This window comes from Gymnoscopelus braueri (genome assembly GCF_963280865.1).
Source record: "Gymnoscopelus braueri genome assembly, chromosome: 2".
Classification (NCBI taxonomy): domain Eukaryota; kingdom Metazoa; phylum Chordata; class Actinopteri; order Myctophiformes; family Myctophidae; genus Gymnoscopelus; species Gymnoscopelus braueri.
In genome coordinates this window covers 30,418,803-30,436,308 of record NC_137604.1, presented here as the reverse complement: position 1 = coordinate 30,436,308, position 17,506 = coordinate 30,418,803, and the positions used below count along the sequence as shown (strand labels likewise).

At 41.5% G+C, this 17,506-nt stretch overlaps 1 protein-coding gene across 1 annotated transcript in view; it reads right to left on the bottom strand.

The window, feature by feature from the left end:
• Positions 1-393: 393 nt before the first annotated feature.
• The window catches only part of prss12 (serine protease 12), a 45,300-nt gene continuing 28,187 nt past the window's right edge, over positions 394-17,506 (bottom strand). The window contains exons 9-13 of the mRNA XM_080445428.1: positions 13,915-14,120; positions 12,898-12,976; positions 11,229-11,351; positions 6,778-7,073; positions 394-1,873 (exon numbers count right to left, since the gene is read on the bottom strand). Coding sequence (XP_080301554.1) covers positions 1,542-1,873; positions 6,778-7,073; positions 11,229-11,351; positions 12,898-12,976; positions 13,915-14,120 — 1,036 coding nt within the window. The 3' untranslated portion in view covers positions 394-1,541. The remainder of the gene's footprint in view (positions 1,874-6,777; positions 7,074-11,228; positions 11,352-12,897; positions 12,977-13,914; positions 14,121-17,506) is intronic.

Below are 17,506 nucleotides of genomic sequence, written 5' to 3'. Positions count from 1 at the left end.
AGGCAGTTCCTAACAAAAAGAAAATGGACAAAGGCAACATAGAGAACATTTCTGGCGTTTTAACTCTTAACTGCAGGACTTTAAGCACTATTGTGGCAAAGACAAACATTGAATACATGTTTTTGTAAATTGCCGGTCGTAACTCAGAGACAGATCATTCACAAAGAACAAAAACATTCTAAAGAAACAACTCTGCTGCCTGCTCCCACCTTTCAATAGAATGCTCAACACAAAGCACCAAATATAATGCATTAAGTACCTTAATATGGGCTAAGTGCATGTCTGACAGTTCACAACATGCAATCACTTTTAACATGATAAGTGTATGTGCTGCATGTACAGTACACAGTGTGTGTGTGTGTGTGTGTGTGTGTGTGTGTGTGTGTGTGTGTGTGTGTGTGTGTGTGTGTGTGTGTGTGTGTGTGTGTGTGTGTGTGTGTGTGTGTGTGTGTGTGTGTGTGTGTGTGTGTGTGTGCGTGTGTGTCTATGGGCACAGGTGTACACTTTAATGCATTTGTGCATTATTAAGTTTGTATTTACAGATATCTTGGTCCCTCTTCAACACGTTTCAATAACTCTTTCCTGTACCTTGAAGTCTGTTCATGTGAGTGTAAAAAGAAAAAAAAAGAAATAAATCACAGTGATATACAACACAACCAGTTCCTAACAAAAAGAAAATGGACAAAGTCAACAAAGAGAACATTTCTGGCTATAATTTAGATTTAAAAATGATGTTGTTTTAACGTAATGCACTATCACGTCAAAGAAACAGACATACACAAACACAGAGATAAGATTCAGTATAAACTCACTGTTCAACAGAGTCAAGTAAGTGCTAATAAGTTAGAGAGATGAAAGAAAGGTGCTGGAATCGGTTCCGTACCACTCTAGTCCCTTCTCTCCCTTTAAAATACAAGTTACAAGTTTCCCAAAGCAATTAAAGAACAATACTGAACCGGTCAATCCCTTCCAAAGTCCAGTCATAATGTCTTCACCCTGAAGTCAGTTATTCATACTGCAGACCACACGGTTTCAACCCAGTCAGGCGTGAGACTCATTCCACTTATAGAGTTAACCCATTCAATCTGGGAATGCGTCTGTGTCATTTTAGATGTCTTTGGCTATTCAAAAATAGCACAACAAAACATTTTGAGATGGGGGTCCGCGGCCAAATACATAATCTAAAAATGTTTTCTAAGTCCTAACAGTATGTTGCTATATCAGTGGTGCTCCAACTTTTTCATGTCAAGGACCCCCAAAATGATTATGTATTTGGCCGCGGACCCCCATCTCAAAATATGTTGTTCCAGGGACCCCCAGAAGATCGTAGTAAAAAATGTTTGCTTTAAAACATATATATATATTCAAAGATTTGCAAAACATGTCCACGATTGAAGAAAAAAATGCAGATCTACAAGTTCATAGCGCGGCACTCTGAACTTGTAGATCTGCTATTTTTGAATATCCAAAGAAATCTTAAAATGACACAGATGCGTTCCCGGTCATAATGGATTAAACAGTCACCGTTCGCACAAGCAGCTTTAATTCTTCTCATTCACCCCCAAATCTCTCGCCATGACTTTGTGTATCCAGGGGATGAAGGCGGAGACTTTGGTGTACACGCCGGGGGAGTGCTGGGTCCTGCAGGCCTGACCCCAGGACGTGACCCCGTACGCCACCCAGCCTCCACCCGGACGCTCACACACCAACGGACCCCCGCTGTCGCCGCGGCAGCTATCCACGCGGCGCTCCGACTGAGCGCTGCCGGCGCAGAGCATGCGGCGCGTGAAGGCACCCTGGTAATGTTGTTGGCAATGGCGACGAGGGAGGAGGGAGACGGGGGCCTGCTGCAGGGTCTTGGAGTATGAACGCCCTGAGAGGAGGAGGGACAACACATTAAAAAAGCAGTGGTGGACAGCAACACAGTACATTTACTTGAGGACATGTTGTGGGCTTGCAGATCTGCTATTTTCACAATTTTTTTATATATTCTTTTCTGGAAACTCTTTGAATTTGTTGGAAAATGTCTTTTTTTTTTTTTTTTTTTTTATCCCGCGATTTTTGTAACCCATTTTTTTCACCCGGTGCCAATTTCCTAAGTGATCCTGGGCACTATACCAGCCCTACGCCAGCACTACACCAGTCCCCCACAGTAGGGAGGCCAGGGCCGAGCTCATGCTTCCTTCAATGCGTGAGAGCCAACTGACCTTCTTGTCACCTGACAGGGGGGAGTTTCCCTGGTTGGACGTAGCGCGTGGAAGGAACACGTTATTCCAACCAGTTCCCTTCCCCTCCGCCCCGGCTGTCATGGGGGAGGCAGTATAGTGACCAGGATTACTACATGTTTTTGTGAGGGTATTAACTACCCTAGGAGACACGGGGAGAACATGCAAACTCCACACAGAGAGGCCCTTTCGCCAACCCCACCTAGGGTATGGGCGCTGATGAAAATGTCAACATTTTAACACAGCAATGCATTGATATTAAAAAGAAAATGAAGTTGTTCTCCAGTACTTTAACTCAAGTACAAATTTGACAGAACACTTTCACTTGAATAATATTTGACCACGAGTATTTATACTTTCGAATACTGAGATTGAGAACTTTGTTCACCATTGATTGAAATATTTTTAAGTGAGAAACACTTTCACAAAAACTATTTCACTTTCACTTCTGCGTGCAACACGGTTTTTATTGTTGGGCTGAGCAGACTCCACAGTACATCCTGTTCACATGTAATGCTACGATGTTATCACATCATCAAGGCAAAACAAACAGCCGTCAAAACTACAGGTGCATTCCCTCTACACAATGGCACTAAGAGGCTTTCATTCCTGGCACGTCATGTGAAAAACAGGACAGGCATGTCTATCAATGTCTTGTCAAAGCACGTATCAGTATCAAGAATAACACTGCGGAGAGTGATGCGTGATGCAAGTGACGTAGAAAAGATATATATATCTACAAAGCCAGGAAATTTTCTATTGTGTGTGTGTCTGTCTGGCTGTGTGTTCCTTTTACGCCCATTATGGAGTTCCTGGTCCCCCAAGTTCTGTAAAACGGTTAGAAATTCACTGCTTAATCAGGTCAGGACCACTACTGGCTGACAAGAGGTATTGCATGAAGCTCAAAGCAAAATCTCTCCCCTTCCCAAACAGGATTTTTCTTCTTAGCTCAGCAGTAGAAAGTTTGAGTAGGAGAACCGAGGTCCTTTATGTATTTATTTGAGAGGGACACTATAGTTTATTTGAACAAGGCATTCAAATCCAGTACAGTATTGTACAGTACAGTGCGGAATGCAGTGTTTAAGTTTAAAGGAGTAAGTAAGCAAGAATGCAAATTTTCATCCTTAGTCCCACAAGGTAGAAACGGAATACAAAACAAGTACCATAAGTTTGAATGTCGGGTAGCTTTAAAAGCCTCTAAGCTCTAGTTTACATGATTATTGCTTTGAGGTGTAGGGCAAATATTAAGGCACTATTTGAAGTAAATCCAACTGATAGTTTAAAAAGTACATGGGATTAAAGAGGGTGTAAGTGATTGTTGTTTTGTTTTGTTTTGTTTGTAAAAGAAAAAAAAGTGTTAAATAGCTCTATCTTCCAAGAACAATCATTGCTATAGTGCAGGGGTCTTCAACGTTTTTCAGGCCAAGGACCCCTTAGCTGAGAGAGAGAGAGAGAGAGAGAGAGAGAGAGAGAGAGAGAGAGAGAGAGAGAGAGAGAGAGAGAGAGAGAGAGAGCGATAGCGAGAGCGAGAGCGAGAGAGAGAGAGAGAGAGAGAGAGAGAGAGATGAAGCAGGGACTATATATAAGATAGTGTTGCATATTCAACTTCTTTGAGATTATCTTGGAAGTAATACACAGATTTTTGTGACTAGGTGACTATGGCTTGTCTCCAAGTGACACTGCAGCTTTGATGGATTCAAAGATGTGTTTGACAGCACTACGACCAGTGATGTAAATTGAATGTTTTTGTTTGTTTGTTTGTAATTAGTTATTAGATTACTATCAGAATATAGAATAGAATATCTTTTCTGCACCAAATATCTTTTTCCGAAAAGAGCCGAGCTGAGCAGCGACATGTTTTGATCTGGCTAATTTTGCAGAATGTTCCCCATTGGTTAACAAAAAAGGTTTTGTTTTAGCCCAAAACAATATCACTATAGCACCTTTAAGTAGTTCTCCAAACAGGTTTTATTCTGCAAAATGTTTTGCCTATGGGGAGAGTCAGTATATATATTGATAAATGTCTTCACATTTTGCAATACAGTATTTGCTGTATAAAATATTTTTGTTTGGCACATGCTGAAAAAAACATGGTGTTTTGTTCTACCTCGGATAGGAAAATCTGAAATATTAAAGCCCTTTTGAGCACTGTACCCCCCCCCCACAACTTTGAAATCAAAATTCTGTCCCTGCATGGTCAACATGAATTGGTTCCCATGACACATCTGTCTTTCTTTTTCTCTCTCTCCTTCACTACGACCTCACTGTCTTAATTCCCTTTCCATGGTGGCTTAGGATGATAATGTACGTATTTGCAATATTTTCTTGTGCGTATGAGTATGTGTTCATACGCACGCACGCACACGCACACGCACACACACACACACACACACACACACACACACACACACACACACACACACACACACACACACACACACACACACACACGCATGCGCGCGGCTCGCGTGTGACATCTGACTGAGAGTCAGCCAAACTAAACAGCTGTACAATGCAGATATCTCACCCTAAGCTACCCTAACACCTCACCTCGATATAACACCCTCTAAATAGCCTATCTTCTCATTGCAAAACGACACACGCTCTTACACAATCTTACGCAAAGAAAAAACACAATCATTAGAAAACACAAGCATGCGTCCCCCCAGCATACAGTGTCTCTCTCACGCTCGGCTCTACAGTCCCACGTGAATGGCTGTTTAAAAGCTGCTGCGACTAATGACATCAGTGACTAATAACATCAGCATTCTGCTCACAGTTCACTCGAGATGCGTGTCTTTCTTTGTACACGTTCGAGTGTTGGCCAAACACAGATGTTACAGAAAGCTGGAGAAGTCAAACAAACACTCACTATGGGAAAAATCCTTCACTGCATCGAGTGTCATTAGCTAATTAATCATTAGCAAACATATTTATTCCTGTACGTTAAAATGTATAGTACTGTGCTAGACTTACTAGGGTACTTCCTTCATAATACGTTTAAACTGAAAACCCCAAACTCCTGCGCCTAAGTTGATAACACAAGTTCAGGAGTTAACCCATTAAGATCTGAGGCCGATTCTACAAATGTCTTCTAAATCATAACAGTTTTATGAAACACTTATGTTTCTATAATATCTGTGGTTCTCAAACTTTTTCATCCCCAAAATTAAATGTATTAGGCCCCCATCTCAAACTATTTAGTTCCAGGGACCCCCAGAAGCAAAGATTTGAGTTACAAATTGTTCACTTAAAGGTAGGGTAAGTGATATCTTTGGGTTAAAACAAAAAGTATTTTTTTTAAAGGTTAAAGCACTATATTCTGATAGTAATCATTGCTATAGAGTGTTTGTTCAGTAACAGGAGTCTCCCCGTCTCTCCAGCTCTTTAATAAACAGAAAATACATTTTCTGGTAGGTGTCAAAATCTCAGCCAATCAGGAGAAAGTACCCATTTTAAGCTTTATTTTTATAGTGTTCCAGTTCTAATTTTGCCTGCTCATTTCTCAGTGTCATCACTTCCAATTTCACTTGTTTAATCTATATCCTGATTGAGTTCTCTATCCTGATTGGATAAAATTGAAAATGAAACTGAAACTGAAACGAAAATGCATTTTCTGTTTTATAAAGAGCTGGAGAGACATGGAGACTCCTTATATGGACAGGACACTCTATAGTAACGAACATAGACCCATTTTGCAATTATTTGAATAATTGCAAATCACTTACCCTACCTTTAAAATATATATATATTCAAAGATTTGCAAACATTTTCATGATTTTTCAAAAATAGCAGATCTACAAGCTCATAGTGCCGCACTCGGTGCTGCGCTATGAGCTTGTATATCTGCTATTTCTGAATAGCCAAAGTATAAAATAATTGTTAAAGTGGTTGCTTTCCCGGTCTTATTGAATTAAGAGCACCCTCTACGTATCCCTGAGGCTCTCATTGACACTCCCCTTGATACTCTCGCTGACACTCACTGACACTCCCCGTTCCCAATCACCACCACATTAAATACACCTGTAATCGCAAGACTCATCTCATTTGTTCTGCTTCCCACGCTCTATGCTATGTGTATATATATTTTTTACTCTTTGACATGGTTATTTTAGATTGTATCACCCTTCCCCTCTCCACCCGCCTCCTGTTTCGTCTTCTACCCTTCTACAAGCTCAAAGTGCATCACTGCTCTACTATGTTCGCCACACGCCACAGTCTTGCGACAGATCAGCTATAAATCAGCTTTAGTATCATCCTTCAGGTGCCCATATCTCACCTGCAGCTGCACCTGCACATTCCATTCAAATGTTATTAAGTCTTTCAACCTTCAGTACAGGTGTGGTCTTTTACCAGTGAAAAGCCATCTACTTGCCTATCCTCATTGTAAAACCAAACCATTGTGCAAACAAATTGCTCCACACTTTGAAGGACTTTCGGTGTATATGGAACACACACACACACACACACACACACACACACACACACACACACACACACACACACACACACACACACACACACGCACACGCACACGCACACGCACACGCACCTGTGTCTCCCCAGCCAGTAATGTGACAGTTGCTGGCCTGTTTGAGCACTCTCTCTTTCCTCAGCGGCAGACAGGCGGGCAGGACATGACGGGTGAACGACACACACACTCCCGGCTGCAGGCCCATGGCCCCCGGTGACAGGCGAACCAGGGCCAGGTCGTAGTCGTTGCTGTGGGCACGGTAGCTAGGATGGAGGACAATGTGATGGACGCCGTACTCCTCTTCGTATTCCTCTGGAACCAGGGAGTGGTAGTCACCCACCCGGACTTTATAGTGCTTCGTGTTGTTCCCATACCTGGATGGATGGATGAAGGACAGAGAGGGGGGGGGGGTTGAGAAAGACATCAAAGACATACTGTACAATATGTACTACATACAAAATGTTCCTCTATGTCCAGTGCTGCTTCTTTATTTTATGTGGGCCAGAAAAGGGACACACTGAGATCACAGTCAAACACTTAACATTATGCTTAGGGCTAAGCACATGATTAAAGCAGCACTATGTAACATTTTCTTTTATGAATAAATTGTCATTTTGTCCAATCTGTATGGTAGATTATGTAATCCTCCAATCCTCCAATAATTCTACAAAGCTCTGTCGATCTGTCTGTCCCCAAATTTATTTTCCGGTTCTCCTCAGTGGCTGGAGCAATTGATCTTCATTTGCACACAGCCATTGACCATCAGCATGTGCACGGAACACCGACGCCCGTTTTTCACTTTACCCAAATTCGAGCCGTTTAATAGCCTTTTTCCGCTCCTCTGTTTTAACTCTACGGCCAGAGTTTTCGCCGTTACTGCGCATGCGTGGCCACGCACGCGTGCATGCACAGCCACATACGTGCGCATGCACGGCCACTGGGTCCCGAGAGTATGTTTTTAGCTGTTAGCTTGCCACATCCGTGACACAAGCGGACCATGACGCGTGCGTGTGTGTTGCAAGTGTTGCAGGTACCAAGTCACTTTCCATCCCTGATGTACTGTCTGTGCACAGCGCATAGCCCACACTGCATATTTTGGGTGCTCATATCCCCCGACGGGTATGGTCTAGTACAATATAACTTGTACAATTGGGGTGGTTGTATTTTGTCTCCCTGCTCTTCTATTGACACACTGTGTCAAGGGTCATGTCTCAACTAGACACAGAATCTGACATGGATTTTGACTTGAAGGTCAATATTCAATTTATCCCCTGAGCAAGCAGGCAGGCTCTATTAGCTCAATGGTAAAAAATGTCAGCACTTGCGCAGGAAACCGGGTTCAAATCCGGGGTAGAAGAGGAAAGTTACATGGTGCAGCTTTAATATAATATTTTCAACTGAAAACGCATCTTTTTTGTCAAGTGACAAGGTCACTCAACTGAAAAAAGTATCAGTTAATTTAGTCAAGTGAAAGAATAGATTAGGCTTTAGTCAGACATGATTCCAAGTAGCTAGGAGGTAATGAATCCGCTACATAGACCAATCTCTCCTCGCCTCCTAATCACCCTTCCTCTCCTCTCTCCTAATCATCCTTCCTCTCCTTCTGTCCTCCATCGTTCTCATCCTCCAGTCTCTCTCTCTCAGCATGTTCTACACCGCAGTATTCTGGCCATTGAAATGAACATTTCATAAATGTGTGGTTGTGTATGTGTCATAAAGATTCATAATAAAACATTTACAACATGCTGATGATGAAAGAAAAATGGGTACAGAGAGTAAGACTGGGTATAACAAGAAGTTAGGGATGACTGGAACACAGACTGTATAGTCAGTGTTTGAGTGTGCTGCTCTGCTATTTAACCCATTAAACGCATCTCTGTCATTTTAGATTTCTTTGACTATTCAGAAATAGCAGATGTACAAGGCAAGCTCATAGGGCCACGCTATGAGCTTGTAGATCTGCTATTTTTGAAAAATCGTGAAAAACTTTGTAAATCTTTGAATACCGTATATCTATTTTTAAAGCGAACATTTGTAACTCAAATCTTTGACTCTGGAGGTCCCTGGAACAAAATATTTTACAAATGTTCGCTTTAAAAAAGGTATATATTTAAAGATTTTCAAAAAAAATCACGATAAAAAAAAAAAGCAGATCTACAAGCTCGTAGCGTGGCACTCCGTGCTGCGCAATGAGCTTCTATATGCTATTTTTGAATAGACAAAGTATAAAATAATGGTTAAAGTGGTTAAAACCTTTCCCATTCTTAATGGGTTAACTGTTAAGCGTTTACTGATGGATGAAGTGAAGGAGAGGAGGAAGGAATAAAGGTACAGAAGGAGGGGGGGATTAAGTATGAGGCAGAGGGAGGTGAAGAGGAGGAGAGAAGTGGAAGCAGGAGGCCTTTAGGCCGAGCCAAGTCCCCGTGTCCTGTTACAACCACAAGGATCTGTCCGGAAAGAGATCCTGAACTGAGAAGGGTAATGACACTTCTGATCGGCAAACAAGGTACACACATGCACACACACACACACACACACACACACACACACACACACACACACACACACACACACACACACACACACACACACACACACACACACACACACACACACACACACACACACACACACACACTGAAGGGTTTAATAAATCAGAACTGTGTGTGTGTGTGTGTGTGTGTGTGTGTGTGTGTGTGTGTATTTGTGTGTGTGTGTGTGTGTGTGTGTGTGTGTGTGTGTGTGTGTGTGTGTGTGTGTGTGTGTGTGTGTGTGTGTGTGTGTGTGTGTGTGTGTGTGTGTGGTGTGTGTGTGTGTGTGTGTGTGTGTGTGGGTGGGTGGGTGGGTGGGTGGGTGTGTGCGCATGCGTGCGTGTGTGTGTGTGCAAGAGAGAGAGAGCATGTTTATCAGTGCTCACATATTTGATCACCCTATTTCAGCTACCCTATGAAAGGTGACACTGCGATCTTGGAAGTGGTGAAGCTAATACCCATGTGTGTTACAGACAGATGACTTTTCAGAGCTTTTAACAGTCGAAGCCAGCAAGTACATCTCTGTGGATTGATTGATATGGAAGCAAAGTAGGGAAAATGCCTTGTAATGTACTATTTCACTCATAATTCTTAATTCCGGTGTCAACGGTAAACTATATGCTCCCTAAATGATTTGTCTGCTGTCTTATATTTTATTTTTATAAAATATATGTATTTTTATATATATATTTTTTTTGTCTAAATCTGCTATTTACTGTAGGTATAATTATTTACCACTTAAATCCTACTATATTGACCAGGGGGCCACCTCCTTTTTTCCCTCTACACCAAATCCCTTCAGCAAAATAGCCAATGTGTGTCGGCTATTTTCACTGGAAGTTCACCTACTGTATTATGATGACATGCTCACAACAGGGACACTAGGGTTCATATGTGTTTAGTGTGAAGTACTACTGTACATACCTAGGAATGTCCCAGGTGTATGATTTCAAAACTCAATAGCAGTCTGACAGCCTAGTATACATACATCCTCACGCTCACATTTCACATCCTTCCATATAAGGGCTTTAGGGCATCAGGAAGTGGTTCATTCCGAAATGGAATAGGGAAGACTTTTGAATTTCTCCTTGTCCCCGATGTGGAATTACTGAGATGGATCACAGGTAGAACCGCGTACGAGAGGGCGAGTTTGTGTGTAATGTGATCCATACACTGGCTGTGAAGGAGCTCTGGTTTTCTAAGCAAAATAAACACCTGGAAATTATAACTGACAGCACAACCGAAAGATATTTATCATAATCAAAACACACCGTCTGACAACAGACATCACAATGAACATTACAGACTTAAATGCCTGTAGGCGACAGCCCTCAATTATTTGTGGTCTTTGCATGCAACCCCCCCGACACACACTCTTTCTGTCTCTCCCTTTCTGTATCTCTCTTTCTTCTTTATTTTTCTAAGTATGCTTTCCCTCTGCCGTTTACACAAGTTGAAAAATGGGACGTTCTTGACGCCATTGTTGAGGCCCCCAGACCAGATGAAGTGGCTGAGATGAGATGAAGTCGGTATGGACGCAATCGCAGATGCCACGCTCACCACTAACACCAGAGCAGTGGTCACTCCATCATGTTGTGGTTAGGCCCATGTCAGAATCTCGAGTATGGTTTCATGAGAGAGAGGTTTAAGACCAGGGGGCTGGGAAGTCTGTTGAAGAAATGTTGGGGCTTCGGGGGAGGAAATGGGTTCATGGAAGCTCTGTGGTGAATTAAAACTTAACACACGAAGTCTTGCGAAACAAAGACAGACACAGACGTGCGTGTACAGACACAGAAGCACACATATACACAGTTTAAAGGGTGTCTGTTTGTTTACAACTCGGAAAAAAAACGAGTACTGTATTGTAATTAACGAACAGTTTTAACTTTTTTTTATTCATTATGAATTATTCTTGACTGGGAGTTCACGTGCAATGACAAACAAATTGAATTGAGATAAACGATTCATGTGTGTGTCCAGCTGTGTGCAGGATGTTACCTCTTGAAGCAGTGTGCAGAAGTGAGGACCCAGCATGTGTCGATAAGTGTGGCTCCACACACCAACCTTCCGTCCCCGCGAGATCCTCGCAAACGGATCGCGGCCTGCCATGGCCAGCCACTCCTTCATGCACACACACACACACACACACACACACACACACACACACACACAGACACGCACGCGCACGCACGCACACGCGCGCGCACACACACACACACACACATATTAACCATTTATTTAAGTCCATACAACAACGACACAAATATTTAGGTGCAGTAAGATTACATTCACAAAATCATGGCATATGTCTTCATGATACATTAAGTATGTCACTCAGTACTCTATCGGTATAATTAACAATGTCTCCGCCATATGTGGCGGCTGCCTATTATAGCAGAGACAGCACAATACTTTGCCAGCCTTTTTGGCACACACACACACACCCCGTAATAAATACATGCAAAGCACAAACATGCAGAATATAAATAGGTACACAATTTAAATAATTGGCCACATTCTCACGGCCTGTGCTCAACTATGAGTCACACTATGTCACACAATTCAAAGCATGCACACAGACTTAATTGCATTTATTGGAGGAATATAAACACTAAGTTTGTTTGTTCACATGACAAGTTACATGTGCATGCTGTACCAAATGCCCATTTACAAATAAAGATATTCACCCACACACATATTTGACCACACACAGGTCATGGCATAGAAATAACACACACAAAATAATATTCACGTTGACAGACGTGGCGTGTGTGTGTGTGTTTCTGTATGCATATTCTCCCCTTGACATCCTGTTTCCAGTAACAGAGGGTGCATATGAATGAGTAGAGACAAAGCAACTCAGCTGGAAGACATTTGAGTAGCTTCCTTAAACGTAGGCTCCATTGAGCATTTTAGTCTATTATTTTATATTGTATTATACTGTATATTATATTCATTATCATTTTATTGTCTTTTGTGTTAATAAACCAGTGTCAGGTGACATTTTGTAATCATCTAAGTAATTCAGTGTTTTTATGGCCTGCTGTGTTGACTAATAATCAACTCTTTCTTTCCTCATACATTCCTCATTCTTCTTCATCCAGTTTAATGAGGCCACTGACTCCATGTGGTGATTTGAAGGTTGGGCATTCATCGATGGTGCGGTTGCAGTCTGTGGTTTTCCGCATTCACAGAGATCCGTGGCAGACACTCCTGATCTCTGTGAATGCGGAGATTTCCTGTACCTGCCCATAACTATTACACCATCATAAATTACAAATGATTAATAAACTATATAATAATTACTTATATCTCATCATTATAACTAACTATTATTTCTAAATGAACTGTATGCTGACATCGACACTGACAATGATATTTGATTTTGAACAAATGATCCATCTTTTGTGCTTGCTTAGAGTATAATACTCAGATTTTGTGTTTTGCTTTGCTTGATTGTCTAGTTGATATTGTGTTTTTTTGTTGTTTTGTTAAATGTTTTTGTATAAGTGTGTTTATATTGTGTTACTGTCTTTAGGACGCCCTGGAAAACATCTCAAGGGGTTATTCCTAAAAAAGAATTTCAAACAACATGAATTCATTCCTCTGTTTGTTTCTCTTCTTCAGACGGTGTTTACCTCTCTCTATCTAGGTCATTTCATCTTACCTCAGAGAGTTCTCTCCTCCAATGATTCGTCGCTGCCGAGTGTGTATGAGCCTCAAACCACAAACGGCATCCACGCTTCCTGATGGAGACATGGGAGAAACATTTTTGGGGTGTCTGAGTATGCGTGCACGGATGGGAGAAGTGATTGAGAAACCATACATTCAGGCTCAAACGGTGCCCTTATTAGATTATTAGACAGATTGCATTTATAAATGAGAGCTCACTTTCATATTACAGTAAAGTCTACAAACTGCTTTTTCAGAGGATGAACTTGACCAGACCACATCCAGGCGTAACACACACTCCTGATGCGTGTGCATGACTTTGGCAGTAGACTGTGGTGTGCTGTTAAGTGTGTGAGCGCACACACGTGTGCATGTGTAATTGAGACAACTGGGCGAGTCTAACATCTGCCCTGCTGTGTGACAGACAGGGTGAAGTAATATTACAGCTCTCTCCACTTTACCATCTGGAGACACACACACACACACGCACACGCACGCACACGCACACGCACACGCACACACACACACACACACACACACACACACACACACACACACACACACACACACACACACACACACTGTCACCCTCTTTACTTGTTTCTCTCACACTTAGAGAACCCTTCACCTCTTGCCTTTTCATTCGTCATTTGTTTCTCATTAGTCACTGAGTGTGAAACAATGGACGTATTTGTTTAACACTCATTCTCAACAGGTTCAAAATCACAGACACTCTTTTTTTATTTAATAGCCTATAGTTAATCTGGAAAGAATGTTTTTTCCAATATGTTAAGATAACTAGTATATCCAGCTTTAATACCTTAATATCCTTTATTAATTTATTATTTTAAATAAGTGTATATTACATTAATGTTTTAACCACTTTTACAGTAAAAAACAGGTTGTGTTATTGTAAATGAAAACGGGTTCTCAATGAATTCATATACACACACTATTGGGAATACGGATATATATGTTGATGTACAGAGGCCAATTAATTAGCATCACTGACCTTTGATCTCTTTGGAGCTGGACTGTGATTGGCCATAGTCACAGATGACGCCTGCATCCTCAGTATGGCGACAATTGTGTGAACCTGGTGCCTGTTTGATACAGTCGACTAGTGAGCGCTCCTCGCCACTGCATTTCACGTTGTCCACATGGATGGGCCCGGTGCCCTCCCCAAAGTACGCCATCACACGTGCCTTCGCCACGCCACTGGGAAGCACAGAGAGAGAAAATCACTTGAGATCAAAGGATCCAAATTGAATGAATGAATGAATGAATGAGTGACTCGGTGCATTGTGAGCTTGTAGATTGGCCATTTTCGATGAAATTTGGTATAGAGGGGAAAAAGGAGAGGACCTCGTACAGTATAGAACCCTGGGGTCAATGTAAGAATATTAATATTTTATATTTTATATATATTAATACTAATTTAAAAGTAGTTTTGTATGGTAATTCAGATATGGTGATTTGTTCTGTCTCGTAAAACCTTTCATTGATGTAATGAAGTAGAGAGGGTTGAAATGTTGGGATCGTTTCCATGTAACAAAAACACACATACTGTAAGTGGTTGAAGTAGACTAGACTAACACCACATACAGTTCAGTATGTCAAAACAACAAATAGTAGTGTCAAATCACAACAAATCCTATTCTTCATCTGTCTCTCCATTAAAGTTTATGAGTGTGTGTGTGTGTGTGTGTGTGTGTGTGTGTGTGTGTGTGTGTGTGTGTGTGTGTGTGTGTGTGTGTGTGTGTGTGTGTGTGTGTGTGTGTGTGTGTGTGTGTGTGTGAGTATGGGGCTCCGTTAGTGCCACGAGGGGCGCATGACGCCTCCTGTGACCACATGATTTTTTCTTACGTGTGTGTGTGTGTGTGTACACGTTCGTTCTGCGCGTGCACTGCACAAAAGCACGCGTTACGCGCTGCAACGCGTCGTGTACATTTACGCGTAAGCTACATGCGCTACAACCTGTCACGTACATTCACACGTAAGCACGCGTTACGCGCTGCAACGCGTCGTGTACATTTACGCGTAAGCTACATGCGCTACAACCTGTCACGTACATTCACACGTAGTAATAATAATAAAAAATAAAATAATAATAATAATAATAAGGGTAATAATAATAGTAATAATAATAATAATAATAATAATAACAATAATAATCCTTTATTAAATAATGATACTGCCCAAGATATTGCCTTACTAATGTAATAACGCAATAAGGGTAATAGTGTAATAATGCAATAAGTGTAATAGGTGTAATAGTGTAATAGGTGTACTAATGTAATAGTGTAACAACGCAATAGGGGTAGTAGTGTAATAGGTGGAATAGTGTAATATTGCATTAAGTTTAATATGTAATAGGTGTAATAGTGTAATAGGTGTAATAGTGCAACGTGTGTAATAGTGTAATAGATGTAATAACGCAATGAGGGTAATACTCTAATAGTTGAACAGGTGTAATAGTGCAATAAGTTAATAAGTGTAAAAGTGTGATAGTGTTATAAGTGGTCACATTCACCCAATTCCGCCCACATCCACCCAAACCCCAACTACTTCACTACACTATAACACCTATTGCACTATTACCCTATTGCGTCATTACACTATTACACCTATTACACTTTTTACCCTTTCTACACTATTATACCTATTATACTATCACACATATTGCACTATTACACTATTAAACCTATTACACTGTTACCATTATTATGTTATTACACTATTACACTATTAAACTTGTTGCATTATTACACCATTACAATTATTACACTATTACACGTATTACAACATTACCCTTATTCCGTTAATATATCATATAGCAGTCACTGGGTACCGGCCACTGGGTGCCAGGCAACGGCCCCGGTCGACCCGCCAACAGCCTTTTGGTGAAGAACCTGGGCTCGGTCCACCTCTATATTTTCATGGTATGCAGAGACTGACTCACGCATAGGAAATACATTGCCTTTTTCTCCAAGTCCTCAAACCAGCCAGGATGTGGAGTTGCGAATGAGAGGAAAGTGTCTTCCTCCTCCTGCCACTGCCCCAGTTTAGGAGACACCTTCAGGCATGGGAAGACGTAGTCTATATCCTCCTCCCACAGGCCCTCTGTTGACCAGTTCTCCTCCAAGAAGGTGTTCAGGTGTGGAGGAAGACTCATTGACTTCCTTAACGATCTGCTTTAGCAGCCTAGGCCAAATGTGGACCCGCTGTTGTAGGGTCTCAAACGGCACCAGCAAGTGTCCCAGCTTAGTACAACCGGGTTCCCTGAGAAATTTTCTTATGCACACCGAGGACAGAGTTCCGACCCAACGCAAGCCACAGCCACATACCAGTTGTGGCATCAGTGTCTCTAGCAACTTTTAGGAGTCTCCAAGCCTCCAGAATGGACTCATGAATGGTGACAGCCCTGGCAGATATGCATTGTCTTCTGACGTTTCCCGATACAAATATTCAATTCATTGGTGAGAGTCAGTGTAATGTTTTTTTTATTTTACAGGAACACTGCAATTAAATTCTGGAATCGCATCTTCTCATAGGAATATGGAGAAATATAACACAACTGCTCTGGGATTTGATCTATAGGTCCAACATGAATCCAAGGATTTTAGTCAGCTAATTAAAGATGCTATTTCTCAGGGTGTCAAAAATGACAAAGGCTGATCAAACAAGTTGAAAATAATTTATTCACCAAATCAAATTTCACACAGGGAACTTTCTGACCGAAATTGAAATATAAATTAAGCAGATTCGTTTGAAAACAGTATCGGTGTAACAATTGAACATCATTCTACCATCCGGATTTGAACTAGAGGTGTCGGTTTCATGGTCCATCTCCTGTCATGGTGAGCTAAGCAATCGCAAGAACAATTTGTTTTGTCCGTATTTCAACAATCAAATCATTGACACTTAATAGAAGGGCGAAAGCAAAACGGAATGGAATGGAACACCTGGCGCGGGTCGGACCGAGAGAACCCCGCAATGCCACACACACACACACACACACACACACACACACACACACACACACACACACACACACACACACACACACCCACACGTTGTTTATGTAGGATGGACAATCATGTGATCCATGTTTTATATTAAAATACATTATTTTGATAATGATTTTATGATTTTCATTTTAAAATATGGACTGACAGTCCTATAGCTATAATGTCCATAGAGAATATGTCCCCACCTGAAAGATGCTTATTAAACTTTATAGCCTAACTTGCCTGGTACCATGCATGCTTCATCTTACCATCTAAAATTATATTCCTTGGCTTGCAAACAGCCAAAAAGTGTGTAGCCGATGAAACACAACGGCTTTGCATTGATGACACCAGGTATAAGAAACTCATGAGCACACTGGCCAATACAAACTAATAGGCGAGTGCGCTCTGGTGCGCAATTTCCGCACTGCTGCTGTCCAATGTGTCCAAATTCATCTTTAAATGCCCTGTTTTCAGCACTGTCACATATCTTTTACACATATCTTTTATACTCTTTATACCAGGAGTCTTCAACGTTTTCAGGCCAAGGACCCCCTAGCTGAGAGAGAGACGAAGCAGGGACCCCCTCTATAT